At 37.4% G+C, this 23,348-nt stretch overlaps 1 protein-coding gene across 1 annotated transcript in view; it reads right to left on the minus strand.

Annotated features, from left to right (window-relative positions):
- Positions 1-3,596: 3,596 nt before the first annotated feature.
- Positions 3,597-23,348, minus strand: part of kcnk3a (potassium channel, subfamily K, member 3a) — a 39,307-nt gene continuing 19,555 nt past the window's right edge. The window contains exon 2 of the mRNA XM_015053119.1: positions 3,597-5,460. Coding sequence (XP_014908605.1) covers positions 4,541-5,460 — 920 coding nt within the window. The 3' untranslated portion in view covers positions 3,597-4,540. The remainder of the gene's footprint in view (positions 5,461-23,348) is intronic.

Below are 23,348 nucleotides of genomic sequence, written 5' to 3' on the forward strand. Positions count from 1 at the left end.
ACAAATATAGATTTCTGTCCATTATTTAGATGCTTAAACGTTCTGACCTATTTAAAAAGGTACATCATAATGAAAAAAAAAATCCTTGGAATTGCTGGGTTTTTTAAAATGAGACCGTTTTCCCCAGTTAGTAAATGTACCCAATTTAAGATAATAAAAAAAAGTTTTATAAAGAATGAAGGGATCAAAAAACACTTTTGTATTTTGCAGAGCTGAGATGAAGAATCTTTGTCTTCAGGAGAAATTTAAATCTCTACAGACTTTTACCTGTTTGCCCTCCATCTTCCACATATTCAATTCTCTGACAGAATCACATATCTTTTTTTAAAAACTTCTATTTTTACAAACGTGTAACCTCTTTTGAATTTTTAAAAATGAGAGCGCTCACAGAGGCAAAACATTAAGGAAGGCAAAAATGTTTCATTTTCATTACCAGTCAGAAAAATAGTGTTGCCCTTGATGTAAAAACTTAAATGGAATGTTTTTCTAATATATGCATAGCAAAAATTACTGACACGAAACATCTTGCTGCTCCTCTCGGAATGTTTATTTTTTTTTTCTTTTGTAAGAATGTTTATGTTTTAAACTTACTTTCTTTTTGGGGTGAGTATTTCCTTTCAATGCACTGCTGTTTTTGGCTGTCCTGCATTGGCCTTACATTCCTCTCTCAGTGCTGAATCTTAACTCTCTACAGAAGTCCTTGAAGAGAGCAAACAGGAGGAAGGATGTAATAAAAATGCATGACACGGCGCTCGTTTCATCAGCTTTAAGTATCAAACCTGATCACCGCTTGCTAGTGTGTGCTCTGATCTTATTCATTCTCACCTAAGCATTGCCTGGTTAAGTCTAGGATGTCTGTTCTGGGAGTTTGTTTTTTTCCCTCACATGAAATCCTTAACATCAGAGCAGCAGTGCATGAGAGACCCGAAGCAAACCCCAACAAAAACCCACTGAAGCACTTAAGCCTCAGAAATCTCTCATAATATTACAATTGTGACTAGAAAGCATTTAAAGTTTCATTAGGCCACAATTTTAAGTGCAAGTTTATCTGTTATATAAATCAGAACAACCAGCGATGCGCAGGTACAGATGATGTGGAAAACTGTCAGCCAGAGGTCAAAGGAGACAGTGATTGTCTTCATGATCTCAGTGCAGGATTTGGGCACTTTTTGCTGAATATGAAACTGGAAACTCCTACAACAATTAAGGTACAGCATGACAGTTGCATAATGCGTATCATAACAGGGACGAATAAACTCTGAATCATCTTTTCTTTGGTTGCATAACCTTTCACTGTGGCTAAAATGTTAGCCATGATGGAAGCGGTAGTGGCATACAGATTCAAATATCAGATTAGCGAAGGTGTTTTGAAGAACAGAATGGATTTGCCTCTTACTTTTGTGCTTTCAGGTCAGAAAACCTATCAGGCAGCTGCTGCTCATCCAAAATGCTGTTGCCAGAGAGTATGGATCACTTTACATCGGCCCTTAAATCCATGCATTGGCTCTGTTTGTAAAAACAGAATGTAAAATGCAATTGATGGTATGTAGAACCCTTTGGTCATCAGACAGCTCTTCAATCTGATTGGTATCTTTGCTCTTCAGCTTTGGGACAAACTGCTTGAACACCTGAGATGTGGTGAAAGTGTTGGCTCCTTTAAATCAGGTGCTTACAGCAGTTTTACTGAAGCATTTCTCTGTTTATTTCTATCAGATTTATTTTTTTTCTTCTTTGCATTCATAGTTCTTTTTACATTTCTACACGAGAAAAATCCTGTTTTGTATACCTTATTATTATAATATCTCAGGATATTGCAGTTTCAAATATGTTTTAGAAGGTTTTTAGTGTAACTATTATGAAGTAAACACTCCTGTTTTGGTTTTTTTGTGCTGGTTCATGGAAAGTAATATATAGTCCAATGTTGAGTTGCCAACCTCGCTGATGAATTCATACAAATCAAAACCCATATATTCTAATACTTCAGTATTCAACACTCAAGTACAGTTGTCATTTTAAATTAAATAATATTTTATTATGCTCAAATGAAAACAAAAACATGTACATGTAACACACACAGCTCTTCTCATCAAGTAGTGAGTTGCTGAAAAACGCCAACAGGTTTACTGTAGTCATGAACTTTCCAGTAGAAAAGAAAAAAGCTGAAAACCGTAATGACTCGCTGTGACGATAAACTACAGAAATACAATAAAGACAAATGTCAATTCTTCCATGAAACAAAATGAACACTGCATAAAAGACCTCAATTGGTTGAGTCAAGTGAATGTGGGGCCGGAGAATGCCCCACCGCCCCTTTAAGTGCAAGACGTGCAAAATCTGAGGCTGTTTCTTTGTTTGTGAGGTGCACAGAGTACAGAGCATCAATTCAAATGCCTCTCACTTCCCCGACAAGTAACATGACTTAGGTCTTATCATTTACATAACAGAACATGGTGGGATTCATTTAAAAAGAATCAAATATGTCAGACACTGAGTTCCAGTGTCTGAAAGCACAAACAGTTCTCTAAGGTGCAGCAGTGAATGCGATATGCCTTTCCACAATACACAGGTGAGCTTACATACTCTGATTTAAGATCTCAGATTATAGTCCAGCTACACAAAAACATATGATGAGAACATGTACATGATTCAGATTAATGCATAAGGACAACTGATGAAAAACTAAATTCATAGTAATTTTACAAAGCTGAGGGGAAAAGTGGCAAAGGAAGCCTAGTGGTCAACGGTAACATTGAATATCGGGTCTTTATGGTGCTTTGCAGATGTGTTTTTACCCTTTTACTTTTCTATCATGTCATAATCTAAAAATGTTATGCATTTTTTGGGGATTTTATGAGGTAACACAACACAAAGAACTGCTGAATTACAGAGTTTATTTTTTATTTTTTTTTAAATATCTGAAAGTCTTTTATTTGGATTTTGATTCACTCCTCTTTACGCTGATACCCCTGAATAAATAAAGACAATCAGTCACTCCACAAATCTCAAGAATAACGCAATAGAGAAATTCAAATAAGTGTATGGCTATAAAACTAAATCTCAAGCTTTGACCCTCTCACAGAGCACTGATTAATTTACCAATCAGAGAAGGAACCAGGAAAACTAGAAGAATCTGTCCTCAGGACAAATACTGGGCATGTAATCCAAAAATCTGACTTTAGTGAGAGAGAAGCAAGAACAAAATCATTCTTAGACAACTTGTGTTTGCAGGTTGTCATAAACCATGAAGGGCACATGCAGAAAAAGGTGCTCTAGTCTGATGAGACCAAAATTGTACTTTCTGGCCTCTGTGCAAAACGTTGTACACACTATCCCCAAATTAAAATATGAAACGGCAGAATCCTGCTGTGGGGATAATTGTGGACAGAAACGCTGGTTGGAGCTTATTGGGAAGGTGGACAAGGAAAATAAGATGGCAAACAAAAACTGTCAGCAGCTGTAAAGGGTAGAGCCTCAAGGATCCTAAACATAAAGCCTGAACAACACTTGAAGAGTTTACGATTATCAATCTGCGGACATTAAAACCGATGCCCAAGGATGCTTTCCCCACCAGCCTGACTGAGGGTGAAATGTTTTGGAAAAAGAGTAGTCAAAAGTTTCAGATAAAAATTTGCAGATTAAGTCATGGCAAAACGAGGTCGTTTAAATTGACTAATTGAGATTAAATAAAAATTCCCAGCAAACTTTTTAAGGCTTTTACTCACAGAATTTTTGAATGCCGCATTCACATTTGCAAGCAACTTTTCGTTTGTCATATAATCCCAATAATATGCTTTGAAATTTATGGTTCTGATGTGACAAGCATGAAGAAGTTCAATATACTTTTGCAAGGCAGTGTTTATGACAGCTATCTTAAACCAGTGAGATATATCATTTGATCTAATGTTTTCTCATGGAAGAAAAAAATAATCTTAAGGAGACCAGGAGGTTTGTTTGAACCTGCGCTGTGCAAGCATAAACACAGGAAAAAACATGTTTGTTTTTTTTTTTTTGTTTTTTTTTTTAAGCTCTCACTGAAAAAAATAAGTTTTATGTGAAGTGTCCAAATATATACACACATTTTACTCTGGCTCATCAAGTGAGTTCCTTACTAACAAGTTTTCTTTTGAGAAATTATTTTACTTTATAAAATTCTCCTCTTAATACATATCTCTGTGCTTTTCCTTCTCTTTCAGATTAAGATTTAGAAATCTATACTTACTGACAAACAAAATGCTCATTTCAGAGTTAAGATATTGCAGATGTGCAACAGTGTCAGAAGACGTGTAGTAAATGCCACTTATCCATTAGCTTTAGTGTGACTCTTAATACTAGAAGAGTCACACTCCATCAATGGAAGAATCACGTCTTGAGTCCAAACCACCAAATTATTTAATTCCAAAGCAAAACCCAGATTGGTGGAGTTAGATCTCTGTAACGTCGCCGTTTTGTTCCTTCGATGTCTACTGTATTTCTGCTCCAGCTGGAATACCTCACATGGTGATGCACGCAAATAGACTGTAAAACAAAGTTTTCCAGCTGCTTAGATAGAGCTTCTGCGTTTATTCAGTCTCCTGTAGGTGTTGATGCTGTGCAAACCTGTGGACACCGAGCTGATGCCTGAGTGATGGTGCAAGCTGCACACGCAGCCGTTCGAGTGCAGAGGGTTGGAGAAAGCCTCCCCCTGCTCCATGTAGGTATCTGATGTGGAGAGGTCACGTGGGATGATCATGGGGATGGAGTACTGCAGCTTCTCTCTGCTCTTGTACCAAAGGCAGGAACACATGGACTGGAAGTGGAGAACCTCGGCGTAAACGTTACGTAAGCCGCGGCTCGCAGCCCCTCCGCTGCTCCCTCCGATTGCGCTTCCACCGCCACATCCAGGCGGCGTGGAGGAGGGGGAGACGGGGTCTACGGAGCAGTTAATGTGCCCACCCACCTGGCCGTTATGGGCAAGAAGAGCCCTCTGCTCGGCGTCCCTTTTCTCATCCTCAGCATTCATTGTCATGAATCTCAGTACTGCTAAGTTGAGGAAGGCTCCAATCACCGCCAGACCCGTCAAGATGTAGATAAAGCTGAAGGCCACGTACTCCGGCTTGGTCTGCAGGGCATCCTTATTCTGCAGTGCCACGTAGTCCCCAAAACCGATGGTGGTGAGCGTGATAAAGCAGTAGTAGTACGCATGAAAGAAGCTCCACTCCTCAAAGTGAGAGAAGGCCATCGCCCCCACGCATAGCGTGCTCATGCAGGATATGAAACCAATGGTCACCATGTTGGCCAAAGAGACTTCGGTGCGCCTCATTCCAAGGCACTTCTTTAGGCGATGGAGCAGGTATCTGACAAAGGTGTTAATCCGCTCACCAACGCTCTGGAACATGACCAAAGTGAGAGGGATACCTAGGAGGGCGTAGAGCATGCAGAAGACTTTCCCTCCATGTGTGCTTGGGGCTGCATGGCCGTATCCTGTGGGAGAAATGGGAGAAAGAAGCAGGGTTACTGGGGTGAAACTAATGAAAACTACTCTGCAGATGACAGGGGTCTAACAAGAGAGGGCTGAAACCTGGACTTGAAAGAGACAGATGATTTGTATTCTCTGAGTGGCTCTTCAGATAAATTCAAACACTCTTCATTTCACAGTGGCAGAATGCAATTGGAGATGAGAATGCACAGGAGTGTGGAGGCAGGAAGAGCCAAGTATTGATGTCGTGTATGGGAGAGAGGTCTTGAATAATTCATTGACAATTGGTCTCTGCAGAGTGGCTTTGGCTAATGAGTGCATTTGCACCTAATTAGAGCTCAACATTGTTCCAGATCAAATAAACAGGACACCAAAGGCTAGGTTGTAAATACCCGTCTGTATTTGTACATCTGAAAGAGAGAAAAAAAATCTCTTTGTCTTGTATTACTCGGAATTTTTAAGTCATAAAACAGCCAGCAGAAAGGCAGCGGTACACTTTGAACAGCGAAAGAGCCCAGAGCAAGAAATTCTCAGGGAAGTCAGTTTTTAAGAGGGTTGCACATCAAAGTTTTGGGGAGAATTTTCTTTAAATTTAGCTCCCAGAGAAACTAGATATTTATATACACTGCAAAAAACACACACTACCTTTCTTTCCTCACAGTCACATTAGATCACACTCAACCACTCTTGTTTTAGTTCAAGTTTGTCAAAATTATTTTAATTTGTGAAGTGCCACAATAATAGTAGATATTTTAATGAGACTTCTAATTTTTGGCTTAAAATTCTTTAAATGCAGGAGTTTATGTACAATCTGTATGACTTCTTTGGTGTCCTTCAACAAGCTTCTCATAAAGTTTACTGGAGATTTTTCCCATTTCACTTGAAAGAACTCATGTAAATGAATCCTTTACACCTACATTTTCCACTTAACTTTGACGTCTTTTAGCCACTTTATGACTACTTTGGTGGTAGGTGATGGTGTTAGTTATGGATGCAATAGACAGATTCTGTAAGTACTTTTGTTGCACCTGATTGTATATTTGAATATACGTCACATTCAAGGTCTTTGACTCCCTTGCCCATCCTCCTGACATGTGGAGCTGGTGCAAACAGAAACAGAGATAATCCCCCTGATAACCACAGGTTGCGCAAGTCAAAGAGGTTGATCGAGAGTCCAAATGTAATTACCTGAGGGTTGATTTAATTCTCGAAGCTCTGGTTTTATTGGAACACCAATCTGTTTCGTCCCACCATCTTTCCTTCTGGTGCCAAATCTGTTTAAACATTCCCCCCTTCAGTCAGCAAAAGCAGGAGCCACAGTTAATGATGCGATTTGAGTTATTTTATCTTTCGGGAGAACATATTGAATCCCATATTGAAGCCCCTGTGAGAAAGATTAGCAATTTATTTATTTTATATAGAACCAAATTACAACAACTCTCCATTTCAAGGATCAACAATCCAAGCTGGATTTAATCAGTCAATTCCATTCAGACATATTCAAATCTTGCAAAATCAGTTCAGTTCGATTCTGTATGCCAATCATACAGCTTTTGTCTAGACTAGCTAATCTACAAAGCATTAATCTTTAATCTGGTCAGTCTGTTCCCTGAGGTGACAACTCAGATCTGTGAATAAGACTTATTTTTAAATGAATTTTACTCTCTTCATAGTTATTTTCATTATTGCCTTCCTTTTGTGAAGGCATCCCAGCTCACTTCCTCCATCACTGCACCATTTAACACATGTTGTAATCTGCTGAAACAACTACAGTAGATGAGAACAGAGACCTAACATGTTCAGCTGTGGGAAAATAAGTTCTCGGCAGAATATGAATTTTAACATGACGGCTTGTTTCGCTTTGAGATTTTTGTGCTCTACCAAAAATGTTGCAGCGTTCATTAAGCAAGTCAGCAGGACAGTTTGTTCAGGTGAGCCACAGACGAGGCTGCAGGGCTGTCACAAGCTCTTTGCAGTGGGGAGCGGCTTACTGAGACGCAGGGATCACCAGAGTGACAGCGGGGCTCATCAGCAGCAAATGCTGGCGCTTGAGGCGACAAGCCGCACACTCATAGCATGGTGTGAGGGAGTAAAGAGGTCCCGCATGACAGTCATCCCGCTTTCTCAGGTTATGAGAATGTTATCATGAGACAGACCATGACTCCTGTGTTGGCAAGAGTACCATTCACTCCTTAGAAAAAAAAACAAAAACCTCTCTAATATTGTGTTACTACCTCCTGGAGAACTCCTTGTCCTTCTGGTAGAAGATTAAATATTAACGCTTAATATGTGCAATCGTGTCACTACAAGGGCTTGATGATTGCATATGTACTTACTATTACTGGGTTGGACCTGTTTTTCCCTTTAGACGCGCTTTAATTATTAGTAGGGATGCACCAGTATGAACATTTGGTCCAATATCAGTAACTGATATTAATACTACTGCTGTTATGGTTTTATTTATTGAATTTTAACATAAGAAAATATCTACGCTTGTTCATAATGACGTATACAAACATTACCCATCGTACCAGCCATTGATGCGGATATAGAAAATACCAACTGAGAAGGAAGAGGGGTGACTGTAAAAATGAGTTTTTACTTCCTCCCACTTCTTTAAACATGTAAGTATACTTTACCACTGTTCTTCTTTTGCTTTTGTTCTAAATTTATTTTCTGTGTATATAACTTTGTTTATCCTTTCATTACACGACGTTCAATACAGTCAAACTCAACTAGAATCAAAGATTTGTAAACTGAGAGTAAGTATTTAACTATTATCCGAAAGAAAATATTAGATCATCAGATGGTAGAAGTTTATCCTTCTGTACTTGGCCTTGTATTTGGGAATAGCACCTCACTCGTCTCTCCTGCTAGTGTTGGTCAGAAATGCAGCGATTGCGTGGCGTCCTTGCTTCTGTCAGGGCAGCTGTGGCTTCAATGTAGCTTATCACCATCAATGTGTGAATGTGTGAATGACTGAATGTAATGTGAAGCACTTTGAAGTCCTCCAGCTACATAAAATGCTACACGAGTACAATCCATTTACCATTTTTTAAAGCGCTTTGGGTTTCAGTTTCTGCCTGCTGCCTCAACCAGTCAGATGACCTAATGTGTCTTTCTGATTCTAAATCAAATAAATCTTTTCATCATTTTACTAAATATGAGCCAATCTGAAAATACCATCAGCCTGAGAGGATTCTTATTTATTTTTAAGGCCTCAAACCAAGCATGCAAGTCATTTTACCCACTCCTTTCATTTCAGTTTTTAATCAAAAATGGGTGCACATCATTCAGTCTCTGATTACTCAGTCTGATTTTGCAAATTAAACGCCCCATATCATCTGAATTCACTCATTTATGGCAGCAAAACTACAATTACTGATCCAGATTTTTTTTTTTTTTTTTTTTTATATTTCATCTTTTAGAGCTGTGATTGCTTGTTTGTCTGCTTAGATGACAGCTCACTGTATAAACTTGGTTCCCCAGGGCGTCTGCCTCTAAAGAACTAAACACACAGCATCCGACGTCTTCATTGCGCTGATTAATTGGCCATAGGGGGGTGGGTGAGAAACGGTCTTTGAAAATAGATCAAAGAGCAGCATAATGTAGCTCTGAGGGCTCAGGCTCGCTGTCACTCAATTAAATTTCCATTGATTACCAAGAACAATTTGTTCTCGCCAAGAAAAGACTGGAAATGTGGCTCATTGGGGGAGAGATTCTCAAGTAGAAGAAGCATCATCTTGTATGTTTATAATTGTATTAGTTTGTTAACGTGATGTAGAGAGAAAATTTTGAGATAAGCCATTTTGCGCGCATGTAAAACAAGGCAAGGAGCACAAGGAACAAGATGACGCAGAGACCTAAACAGCAGTGGTGCTGACAGCGCTGATGACACTGGGCTTGACGGATAATATCCTCAGACATCTCTGCAGCCTGGAGAGCAGGCAGAGTCATGCTACATAATACACTCGGCTGTGTGTTCTTGTGTGTGTCCTGCAAGATCTCACACAAACGTAGCTCCTTATTTTCTCTTTGCACTGTGCAAAAGTTTTCGCACTCCTTTAACCTTCTCGCAGCCACTAACACTCAGCAAAAATGGACATTGTTAATTTGTGATTAGTCCAAATGAGAACATTCTTTGTAGAATAACCTTTAACTTGAAACTGAAGCTGCAAGTTTTCATTGTGAAAATAGCACCTTCACAAAATGTTTGTCATTTTGATACGACAAAAACCATCATTAGGTTGTTGCATTATGTGTCTCTCATTCCCTGTCAAAAACAGTCAAAACCCAAATAAATAAAAAATATCAATATTTTACTATACCGTAGGCTACGTGTATGGATAAAGTAGAAAATAGAAGCACCTAAGTGTGTAAAAAAAAATACATATTCTGATTAGTCAGGCACTGACATACAGGAGATGGAAAGTAAGTAGTTGCATTTACTCGCATTGCTGTAATTGATTACAATTTGTCTATACTGTGTACTTTTTGAAGGAGTTTTAAAAAGCCTTACTTTTACTTTTATTTTGATTAAGTATTTTATTCAGTTACATATGAAATTGTAAAAGGAAAAAGAAAACACCAGAAAAAAACAAACAAACAAACAGCATTGATCCTTTAGCTGGGTTAGAATTAAGATCTGCACTCGGAAAACCCATCAAGTTAACTTCTGAGAAAAAGAAAAAACCCATGAGGGACTGGTTCAACTTTAAGTATGACTTCTGGCACAGAATCTTTTAGTGGTACTTTTACGTTTTTTTTTTTTTTTTCAGAATTACTAATTCAAAAATAAACACAAAAAGCTAAGGGAGGTATGTAGACGAATCACCTGCACACGTCACACCTGCTAGAGCACAAACAAACTGAAGATGATATATATGACAGCTTTACTAAGAGGATATCATATCAAGGCTCTGTAAACACATTCTTTCTGGAAGGCTGAAGTGAGTTCAGAGGTGTTATACACATCCAGCCTTATATGGCCAGCCTAGTTCTTCCACATACAGGTGGCCCGAGGAGGCGACCCCGTGCGACGTCACCATTATCAACGTTTACGGCCTCCCTAAAATGCTGAGCAGATTGGGGAATGTTCTGGTTACCCATGCGAGTAAACACTGATCATGTCCCCTGATTGGTACAGCCTGTCTTCGCACAGCAGTCCACTCTGCTCCCGCAGCAGGCCTCCCTCCCCGCTCACTTTCATCTCCAGCTGTGCCTGGCCAGAAATATCATAAACAAGACTCTGTGAATTGTAAAACTTCTGTCCACTTGTGTGTAGCAGCAGGCATGTCTGCTAATGACACCCAAAGAAGTTATGGTAAAAGATTGCGCCGATGCAGTGTTTTCCCACGAACTGTGTCTCATCCCCGTCTTTTCCTTGGAGCCGCTGGTCCCCATTAATTCTCATGCACAGACACCCCAAACTCTGTGATTGTTTACACAGGCTCTCGGACACAGCTCTGGTCCTCCCATCTGCCCTCAGTTTGGCTTTTGACCCAGAAGGCCTCTCTGGCAACTGCTGGGTAATGTCCCTTTCTGTGAAAGCTGCAGCTTCTTGGCTGAGGTTTTATTGGAAACACAGCATCCACAATCCTTAATATTACATTTTAATTCAATGAAAACACAAAAAATAATGGATGATCTAACATTTAATTCAGCAATAAAAATAACCTTCAGATTTTCTCAGTCAACAGTTGCAAAATGATTTGCTGCCTGGACACAGTGCAATAATTAAGACTGCATGAAAAAAAGTGCTTAGGAACTTTTCATTTCACCTAAATTCGACTATAAATACAACAAGAACAATAAATAGATTTGACTGATGAGAATCCAAATTCACATTTCCAACACATATAGTGGAGAAGCAGCACTCAGCTTCTATGCATCACAGATCTGGAATAAACTCCCAGAAAACTGCAAAACAACGAGTACCTTTAAATCTCAACTAAAAACCCACCTGTTTAGAGTTGTTTTTGAAACACAATCAATGAAACAGTAATCAATATTTTGATGTTTAATGACAGCACTTGACAATTGTTGACTGTATGTTCTACAACTTTGTATTTTTTGTGTTTTTTTTTTTTATTTAAAGTACTGCCTTGTTGCTGAAATGTGCTACAGAAATAAACTTGATTGATTGATAGTGAGGATTATAATGAGAAAAATCTGAAGCTCACTATTAGATTAATCGAAACAGAGTCTCGGTATCAATAGGACGCCATGATTATGACCAGACCCAATAATCAACCCCCTTTGAATTTATTACCATTTTATGGCCTTTTGTTGTTGTTGTTTTTTTTTTTTTTTTTTTTTTTTTTCCCTCCATGGCAAAACAAAATGAAAAAAAAAAACCTGTGCAAAGCAATGTCACTCTTTTAAAAACGGCTATATAAATATTCACCTCCCTGAAGTCTGCATGTAGTTGATGTGACTTTGGCTGCGACTGCAGCATTGAGACTTATGCTGATATGTCCCAATCAGACTGGAACATCAGGGCAGGGCAATTTTTCTCCATTCTTTTTATTTTCCCAAACACAGCTAGAGCTCTTATCAGGTTGCTTGAGGGCGTGGACAGCTCTTTTCATGTCCAGCCACAAATTCTCAGTAGGATTGAGATCTGGGCATTGATCTTGTTGTCCAAACCGCATGACGTTTTTTGTTTTTTGTTTTTTTCCGTCTGCAAAATGCTTTGTGTTCCCTTCACTGTGTATGCATAGAGTCCATAAATAAAGACTGATTGACTGATCCGTATTCTAATTTCATTTAACTCTCCCATATGTCCTTGGGCAAATTTATACGACAACAGTGACAGTCATCTTCATCTTTGACTGGTGGAGAGCAACAGTTGTCTCTTCCATCTGAGTCACAAAGTGTATATATTATTTATACTTAATATATTTTTTGTCCACCAAAGTGGAAAAGTGCTGTCACCTCATCTATATACAAAAAAAAAAAAAATCTGAAGTTTTTAAAAAATAATGAGACAATTATTTTTAAACTCTACTTTAGCTTTGGATAAGATGCTTTTTTCCATGTTATTGTCAAAATAGACAAATTGCATTGAATGTGATTTTATTAAAAAATCAACACAAGGAGAAAAACATCCAAGAAGGATGAATATGTTTACTAGGGATTATGATGTTTTTCGTCCTCCTAGAAACAATGTTACAGTGCATTCTATCACAAATATTTCTTTAAAAACAGGACATTTTAGATATAAATCTGGATGCCTGTGTCAGAAACTGAAAATGGAAATAATAATCCAGATCACAAATCAAAACAAAATGCTTCCCTTGTGACAAATTCAACCTTCCCAATCTTAAAAAAGATCTGTGGGGGCCAAATGTTGTTTAGAATCTTTCACCGGAGTAGGATCGAAGAAACATAAATCTTAAAAAATAATGATCTCCTGTTTCTGCACATCCTCTGAAAGCCAGTTATTTACAAAGATTATGACTGCAATAAAAAAAAATCCCTCCTACTTACGCTCCCCAGCAGTGACGCATCAGTAATTATGCACAAAACTACAAATGGCCCCTGACACCATATCTTGTGTCAGAACAAATGCTTTTCCAGTGAAGACAATCTGTGTGCTATTATAAACAAAACCAAAATGAGCAAGAATTAAGACCAAATAAAAAAAAAAGAAGTGATGGATGATCTCTATCAACTTTTGTTTCTTTTAGTCATGACCACAATCACTGCCCAACCTGAAGGAAGTAATTATTCCAATCAGAGCTATCATGTTTCCTAAATGCAAGTTACTCTGAATTCTAAATATAGCCTATTTACCATCAGCACGGGTTTTCCTTTAATCCTGCTATTGTTTTCACGGGGAATTGGACCCATCTAAAATTTTCTATTTTTGCTGATGAGGATTTAACTACTGAATCCCAACAAAATAATGTTGAGCTAAAGCAGTGCCAGAGAAGAAAACTGTACCGCCATGCCACATTTTAGAAGTCATTTTTAGCACCTATTACTCAAAAGGCCAAATATTTTCATCATGTTTTGCAGCAAACTTTGAAGTCACTCATTTCAGCCACTTGTATTGAGGATATTGTTATTTCAGTGAGGGTTGTAAGGACCCATAATTGAGAACTTTGCTTTTTATCTTGGTCTTCTTCTCCAATCCATCTCCCACTAAAGCCTACCATCACTCGTGAACAAAACGCATAGATACCTGAACTGAAGCTGACCCCAAACCCTAAGAAAATAGTTCTCCCTATTCCAGTCTGTGGCGCCAAAGTAAGTCTTTTGTCAGGCTTAGCCAGTCATGTTTTGGTTATTTAGTAAAAGTGTGCACCTTTCAAACTTCTAGGTTTAAAATAAAATATCATTATGGCTCCCCCTCTCTCTATAGTGAAAAGTAGAGACAGGTGATGAACGACAACCAGTAGGTTGACGTAGAAACCCTGCATACCTCTCTTTAACCCTTTCATGCTTAGCGGTCACTATCTAAAAGCCATTTTCGTGTGCTTCTTGTGGATTTTTATGTTATAAATGCACACAGACCACTGAAGTGGACACTAATGCATCATAAAATACACCATCAACTACTGGCCATCAACTGCAAATGCAAGAAATTATTTTTGTTAAATCCAATATGGCCGACAGACAAAAAAGCATGCCGACCAACCCGGTTCCTCCTTCTACTGTAGACGACTCTTGCAGGTAAAAAAAATATTGTGACATCAGGTAACTCCTAGAGAACAATACTACTGATGTATTTTTCAAATAACAACTTTGTACTTGGAGAAAATTACAATTGATCACCTAAAAAAAATTAAATAAAACATTTTTCCCCCCTACTTTTTTATGCCTTAAGAAAATTTTAAAAAATAATTAAAAAAATCCTGACACAAATGATCATCATTCATGCATGAAAGGGTAAAGAAGAAACAGGAGAGTTCTGCTATTAGTCATACTTCCATTAACAGAAGCATCTCAATAAATTTGATCATTATAGAAAAGTTCATTTATTTCTGCAACCCCATCACTAAATGAAACATATTATTTAAGCCTTTTTATTTATGTTAATCATGATTCTCTTCCACTTACAGGTAATAAAACCACAATTTGAGATGAACTTATCACCTCAGACCAAAACAGTACAGTAATGTGTGCTCATCAGAATACATAATTATGTACCCGTATGTTGGAGATTTTAACCAACTTTTCTCAAGTGTTCAAAGATCAAGCCAGAGTCGATTCAGAGTAACTACAAAATGGAAAATATTTGACGAGTCATTGCCATTTACTGTAAGTCGGTCAAAGAGCACATAAGGTATCAAGCGTGTCTTGGCTGGAAATGATTCCACAGATTTTATTATTCATTCTAATGATGACTTGTCGCCTTCTAGGTGATTCAGCTGATGCTGTTGGCGGGTTGAAAGGGTTAGAGTAGACTCTCCAATCAGCCCTTCATTACATGCTTCAGCAGCTAACAACAAATCTGTCCAGAAACAGAGAGAGAGAAACAGAGCGAGAGAGAGAGAGCGAGAGAGCGCACAAGGGTGATGTAGCATGTATTTATCAAAAGCAATCTGATGTAACACCAGAGGAGACGGCACATTGGTAAAGCGTCTGGGTTCGGTTTAACTCGGTTATCCTGGTGCGGGCTTCAAATCGGGCCTGGGAGCATGTCCTCTCATCCGGCACACAGCTGAGACCCAAACTCTGCAGCGTCACAAGCCTTCAGATCCAAACGACCAGGCGTTGGATCTAAGAGCCGTGAAATATCTGTCAATGTTTTACTTTTGTGTTAAAAAAATAAAAAAGAAATCCATCAGGGACCACTTCCAGACGCACAACTTTAGGTTCCTTTTTAGGGGATATGAGAGGAAACCTTGGCAGGCCACAGTTTTCCATGAGGTCAGCAAGCGAGGCATTCCAAGCAAAGTGTGAGATCTCTGGGAGAGTAAGCTAATTAAATAAATCACGTGAGTTAAGTACCTGACACACAGTTGAAATGAACAGGATGAAGGAGGAGGAATTAATATTAAAGAATATGAGGCGGGAAGATGTAAAATGAAAACCGAAACCGCCTGTGGAGATGAAAAAAGATCCACTTGAAGAAAAAGAGCAACATATTTTACCTAATTTAATCTTAAATTTAGCTTTAAGTCTTTAATTTACAGCCGCTGCTAATGTAGGAAGTCCAATTTGGGATTACTTTGAAGGCTCTTAGGAGAAAAGCTCATATGACAAGTATCTGTTTCAAGTTCTCCTTATGAGTGTTTCTCTTCGGGCGGCGGAGAAGTGGGTGGGGGTGTTTTGTAATGTGATACAGGAATTTGAAATGGTCTCATTTAGACTTAGAGCTGCAGAGACATACTGCATAATGAAACAACTGTGAAAGGAGTGGGCTGAGTTTTCCAACCAATCTATGAACAAATATGGGTAAGCCCAAATGATGACATTTGAACTGCACTGGAAAAACTTACAAATGTCTAGAATAATCAAAAACAACAACTAAAGTGCAGTAACTGAGTGTGTACATATTGGAAGCAATACCAGTTTGCCACCAGTTTGAATTTTGATACTTTGTATCTTGTGATAATTGCATGATATTAAAATTTATTTCTATGCATTTAGGATCAATAAAAAAATAATAACTTAGCTTTTTCTGTGTGTGTTCAGTTTTAGTGTCCACCATCATTTTGGGAAAGCAAATTTACAACCTTAGATGTCTTCATCTACAGTCAGTGATTGTATTTCAATGTTTTGTTATGCTTTGTTAGACTTACATTAATTATAGTGACACTATTTAGTATTTTAATGATTAATTACTCCTTTTGTGCCATATCATTATCCTTTAGACCTGTTTCATGTCTGCCCACGTTTAATTCTGTTTTGATTATCATGCTTACACAGGACTCTTTTGTTTTTGTTATAATAAAAGTTAATCTAATCTCTACCTTTGCAGGCGTCTCCCATCAGGTCTGGGTTTCACTCCTTTTTAATCATGGATTAACCGACCTCAAGCACATCAGACACTGTTTAAAATACCGGTTAAGCTACATGGGATTTAAAATTAAACTACTTTTACTTGCTTTGCATTAACTGCTATGAGTTAAATTGTGAAAAGTTTAACTGAAACACAGAGATAAACTGTTTAAAATGTTAAATCAAGATGGCCGCTGCTGTTGGAGAGGAGGGCGGGAAGGAAAAAGGGTTCTAATCGTAGCATTTAGCACTCAACTTTTGTCTTCCTAATGTATTTGGTTACGTGTTAGCTGAAGCTAAAACTGTTTCCTTAATTCACCTCCGGAATCAATAAAGTGTTTTTGTATTGAATTGGAAAGCCATAAAACCTTGTGATGGAACATGACAGCTGGAGTTGTTAAAAGGAGTTCAGTCATTCGTTTCAAACATTGTAACCCTGGTATCTTTAGAGACAGATGTGACAGATTTATCGTCAACACACCCCATTTAATTTCAAACTTTCAGTGGATGTACAATAAACATCTGGTTTCAGCTGTATTACTCTGGAAGATAAACCCATCACTTTGGTAAAGAATATGGATGTGATCTCAACTTTTGGAACAGTCCCTGATGCCTGACCCATCACTGCCCATTATTGTTATTGCAGAAATGTAACAAAAATTCAATAACATACTAAACAGATTGGAACTTGTCAACAAAAGCCCAAGGTCAGCTTCTCCTTCCAGACAATTTTGGTTTTCAGTGAATTTCATCAGCTTTCATTATTGAATCCTGTTCAACAATATTTAAAACTAATTCTCTTGGGCATCAATCAGAGAGTGGAATCAAAATACAGTTATACATAAAATAGGTTTAATAAAATTCATCGTAATCTGATTCATTACTTTCCAATTAGGGGTGCTGGGTCCCTTCTATTATCTGAAAGTCAGTAGCTGTGTTATTCATATTTGTAAGTCAAATAGTAAAAGCTTCCAATTATTCATTTTTGTGTGTTTTATCAGCTTTGATGAAGACTTGACGCATATCAGTGGTCATGGAAACATTTAAATCGCTACTTATTTTGTTGGAAAAAGGCCAAATTTAAAAAAGTAAAACTTTGTCTTTTTCTGAATATTTGACTTAGATTGTTAGGATTTTGACACATGAATCTTCAAGCACACAAAAGAAGCTCAGCCTCCACAGCTCAGACACCCCTGCTTACTTTCAACTAGTCCCATGCAGAAGTGCAACAATTGAAAAATTGTACTGCACTCCGGTGTGAATTCCAGGTTAACCGACTGTCACTGCAGAGAAGTGCAAAATCTCAGCCTGAATACAAGAAATCTTCCTGTCAAAACTGGAAAAGAAATATGCTCCTGATTACATAAGCTATGAAACTTCCACAAAGCAGTGACACACCATTCAGCAGCACAGTCCTACAATGTAACAGAGGAGTTACAGCAGACTCATGTAAGATTAATTAGACTGCAAATCTAAACTGAATCTGAGCAGCAAAGCTCTACACAGTAAGAAGTCCCAGATGTCACGGCTAATGGTGGTGTAAGGATGACGAGGATCATTTTCTGTGAAGAATATGAAGGGCAGAGGCACACTTATATTTAGGGTAGGAAGTGGGCCAAGTGTGAATGGGGAGATGAATAATGAAACTGACAGACAACAGAGTTTTGGATCCATTCGCTCTGAAGACAGTGTTTTATCACACATCATAGTAAAAAGAAAAGCAGCTGGAGGAAGAAAAAAAAAGTGATGATTATTCCTGATAAACTGCAGCTGGTCTAATTCTTACTCTCTTTGTATGAAACTGAGTGTTTAGCCATATCATTGTGACATTAGGATGAAAAATAGAAAAGTTGATGCCAGCAGTGAAGTACAGGGTGGCAGCATTATGTTGTGTTGTTGCAGGAGGTAGTGGCACACTGCAAAAAGCAGACGGCACGATGTCCCCAATTATATCATAAAATGGTCACAAAGTGGCTTTGAGTTGGGATCCCAAAGCCGAGATTTCAGCACTACACTGTAAAAGTTTTGAAGGTGGTTTAACTTGAAAGTGTTAAACCAACGTAAATTAAATCAAGAAAATTGTTTTAACTCAGAAATTAAAATTCATGAAGTTGATTTAACAAGAGACGAGTTGTCTAAAAATTGCTTTTAAGTTGATTAATCTTGACTTGTGAGTTTCAGCTTAATTCTGCAATTTAAACCAAATAATTACTTCACAATATGCAAGAAAGAACTGCCCTCACCTAGTTAAAGAGCACACATTTCTCTATTATTTTACTCACAATATGTAGTTAAAAAACTTACTTATTTTACTTTAGAATAATTTAAGTTCTTGTTTCAAATCAGTACAAAATGTCTGATCTGATAATGAATTTGATCAAATTCTGCTCAAAAACATTTAGTGTGAACATGACATTATCCTCAAGCATTAAAATTAACATTTGCCTTGACACACAAGAGTCAGATCAATGTATTGCATTTCCATCTCAGGATACAAAAACATGCATTCTGGGAAATACTTTCCACTCCTGTGTTTTTCTTCTTTCAGTGCCAACCTAAAAACTCGAATTTATTCAAGTCCTGAAGTTCTGACAAAACTAATAAAACATTAACACAACTTACTGGCTGTAAGTTTATCTTTAACAAGCTCACACATTTAGGTTTAAAATCAAAAACTCACTAAATTTATTTGACTTAAAGAGTAGAAGATAGCAGATGCAACTAAATATGACTCAAATGTTTACAGTGTAGAAACATTGTGGGCGGAGCTTAAAAGATGTTTGCAAATTATTCAAATAAGTTTGTGGAAAAATACTCACAATATTTCAACTAAGTATACATACACACAGGTTGTTCTACCAAACCCTAAGAAAACATGTAAGACTTTGAATTTGAAGAAAGCAGAACATTTTTAAAATAGATATATTTTTAAATACTGATTACTAAACGTAAGACAAGTTATATGACTTTATGCGCTATATGTAAGTGTTTGGTTTCAGCCACGAGCTTATATTGTTATTTCTTTGGATGATTTGCAGTCCTTTGTGTATCTAACCATCCAGCCTCTCATTAAAATCATAAATTTGCTCGGCCTCAGTGTACCGATCTCTATCACCTGATTTTACGGATATGTTTTGGATCAACTTCAGGTCGTGCTGTGCGGCTGTTCTCGTGAACCAGATGCTGTCCTGATCTGACTGTCAGTCTGTGGAGATGGAGGCGGCATTATCGTCTGGCACATAAAACACAAAGCTCAGTTTGCACGGCAAAATGGAAAACCACTTAGAGGAGAAACCGCTGCGTTAAATGAGAGATCAGAGAAACACATGGGTGGACAATGATAATCACTCATGCCTGGTTTAACAATGATTTTTTTTTCATTTAAGTACAGCCTGTACTTCTCGCTATGTTGGGGTAGCACCTCTTTAACCCCCTATCACCTCAGTGTTTAAAAACTGCACATTTAAAAATAGCCAGGTGTAAAAAAAAAATTATAAAAAAGTATTTGAGAAAGGTTTTGTTATTCAGACCCATAAAATGATGCAAGCTACAAATATTTGTCTTCTTTTTAGCCAGCTTTGGTTCTCATCTTACGGCTCTCTGTGATTTTATTATTGCCCAGTGCCTTTCTTAGTTTAGCTGAATAGCCTATTAAATGTTCATTCGAAAGTATATTTAAACGAGAAGTATTAGTTTGGCTGTTAAAAGAGGTTGAGCTAGTAGTTTTCTAGTTTATTTGCCGTTTTCTTTTCATTAGAAGTGTTTCAGTGAAACGTGGTTTATTTGTTTTCAGAGTTCTCTTTAGCAGGAGTCTCTCAATCCTTTAGATCATTTGAATCATTGGTTTTCAGAATTAGTAATGCATCTGCTTCCCACACATCCAGGATATCTTGAATGAAAAAAAAAAAGATGAGATATTTATTTAAAAGGTAATTTTAGTTGTTCTAAACATTTATTTCAACATGACCACGTAAACAATTGCTAAGCTTGCTAAGTGCAGGTGATCTTAGTGTTAGATGAGTAATTTTTTAAGGAAAAAAAAAGCTAATTTTCCATTTTTTTCCCCTATTTTCTTTGTTCTCTAATCATCTATATGAGTGACATTTATAATTTTTTTAAACCCAGTAAGCATTCTTACATACAAACATGTGTTCCCTTCTGGCTGTTCTTCCTAATGCTGCCCATCAACCTCCCAGTCGCACTTGGCTCATTGCCACACTGTACAGCTATCGTGTCACTGCATGAGACTGATCCTGGCGCCTGACTTAATGGCAGAGACAATTAAGTCAAGTAATGGATCTTGTGAAGGTGTTACATGAACCTTAAAGTGAATTAGTTTCTCATCTGCGGCTCTAGCTGCAGTTTATTGTTTATTCTTATGTTATTATTTGGGCTTAGAACCAACATGATCAATTATTCATGAAAGCTGTTCAGCTTTAGAGTTGTTTTGTAACAACTCTAAAGAATGCATTCAGTGCATGACAGAATGTAAAGTTCAACTTGAAAGACAAAAAGCACTTTTTAGTCATAAATATACTCTTTTCTATTTTTACTTAGCGGATGACTTGGTAACCTTTTGTAACACTCATGTTTTGTTAATTTCATAGTTTTTGGTCCTATTCAGTCACGTTTTCTCCTTTTCTGTTCTGGTCATTTTGACATCGTCACTGGCTTTTTATTCAAGCTAAATTTTCTGGACAGATCTGCAGCAAATGCTAAGAATTTTGCATCCAAATACTTTTGCTAAATTTGCAAGAGCTGTAAAAGACTCCATGCAGACAACGCAGGTCTTCCAGTCACCTTGGTTAGATAACCAGCGCCTCAGGCTGCCCATATGGTGTGAGCAGACAGACTAGGAGCTCCTCCTCCACTCAATCTGCAAGTTCACCCTTCCCAGATCTCACTTCATCAGGAAATACATTGAAGGGTTTTTATTGTAACCTACTTCGCATTGCAAGCATGATAGGCTTGACCTGATTTGTATATCTGATCCATTACATCAACTACTGTATATCATAAGAGCAATGTATATTTTTTCTTCTTTTTCTCTTGCAGCTGACCCAGTCAATTTTATATCCTATCCTGCTGTTTCATCAGATTCAGCTCTGATAAGAGAATTTCTAATCATTCAGAATGGAAAAGAAACCACAATACTCCTGCTTATCATTGGGCACCAACAATGACTGTCTGTGAGAGCAGTTTCAGAAAAAAAAAAAAAAGAAGGTTATGCACCAAAATATCTGATAATAGGTTTTCATGGCAGTCATGTTTTCCTTTTTATCCAGTAAATTATGCAGTTTGTTGGAAAATTAAATGCTGGACGGAAATTAATGTTTCTTGCTGTAGTGACAACAATGACAAAATCACACCAGAATGAATTTAAGAATGAGATACCTGCTACTCTTATGTTGGGTTTGTGTTTGTTTTTAAAAGGCGACTCGTCATATCCACCTCATTCTGTAGTGAAAATACAAAATAGGCTAACGAAATGATGCAAAGTGATTCACTATGACGTGGTATGAAGATACAACTTGTAGCGTTTCCTAGCTGTGCTAACTCTGGAACAACTGCAAAGTTTAACAGTTCAGGCAGAAACTGCAGCCATGTCAGATTTTTCAGTATATTTGAATGGACAGTGCATAATAACATAAACTCAACTCAATTCTTGATGTGAATTTTACCATATTTAGCGATAAAGGCTCATTTGCATCTGCTAACTTTCCATGGCAGCTTGATTATATAGAACAAAATGAAAGCTTAAAAACTCATGACTGATCAACAACAAAACATGGTCACAAGGCAGCAGTCACTAATCTACATATGATCACTGATTGGATTTTTTTCAACCAATGTTTAATGGTTGAAAAAAAAATGGTTTATTTCAACATGAAATAAACCATTTTTATTCAGTCCAAAAGATTGGACTGCAATGGTCCAACTTAAACATCTAGATACTTTTAAATTGTAATAGTTCTGGTTGTGTGTCTTATAAGTGCAAAGTTATCAGCTTAATCAGAAAATGTGAAAATCATACATTTAGTCTTTTTGGATTAACTGCAGGCTTTAACTTAGCCAACGAATTTTGAAAAACATCAAATGAAGCACTTTTATAAAAGACACTTTATAAAAAATGGTTTCAGCTGCTTAAAAATAAATTATGTATGGATCTGGGCCTACCCAAAACATATTTTATTTAAGTAAAAAAAAGGAACAGTTCCTAAGACTCAACCTTGAGAAACACCTGTCTTTATAGCTAAAGCTGCAGAGTTGTGGTTATCTGTGGACACTGAGGCCTCCCAGTTAAGTCCAAAAAGTAATTGAATGCAGCTTTTTAAATTAGATTTTATTTTGCAAAAGAAGGCCACTGCGAAAAATAGAATGTGAAATGGTTAAAACTGATTTTTACTCCTCCATGTAAGGTGTAGGATCATTAACAGAACCTCATGACTAAAACATGGTGGCTGTCAGGACTTGATGTATGTTCTCCATCTAATCTAACTGAGCTTGAGCAACTGCACTAAAAAGAATAGGCAACGCTTAAAGCTGTTAAAAATCAAATTGAAGTAAAAGTTTGTTAAGCACGCCTCAATTTTCAGATTTTTATTTCTTAAAGATAAAAAAAAAAAACATGCAGCGTTTCCCCTGCATTTTATAAATATACTCTTCTTTGTAATGAAACACTTTAGGGCTTATGGTGGTCATATGAAGTGCTGTGATTGCAATATGCTGTATACCCCCAACATGTGAAAAATTAGAGCAATTTCAGAGAAAACAGGTTAGCATCGTTTTGTTTCAGTTCAAGTTTCTCACAGGGGGATGGGTTTGGATTATACACTCTTTCCCTGTTTCCAGGCCTGAGGCGTAAACACAACTCACCCATCAGTGTTATTGTTGTTATTATTATTATTACTATCATTATGTCCTCCTGTCTGACAGTCCA

Source organism: Poecilia latipinna, unplaced genomic scaffold, assembly GCF_001443285.1.
Source record: "Poecilia latipinna isolate Pla-1442-1.1 unplaced genomic scaffold, P_latipinna-1.0 Scaffold1160, whole genome shotgun sequence".
NCBI classification, from domain to species: Eukaryota; Metazoa; Chordata; class Actinopteri; order Cyprinodontiformes; family Poeciliidae; genus Poecilia; species Poecilia latipinna.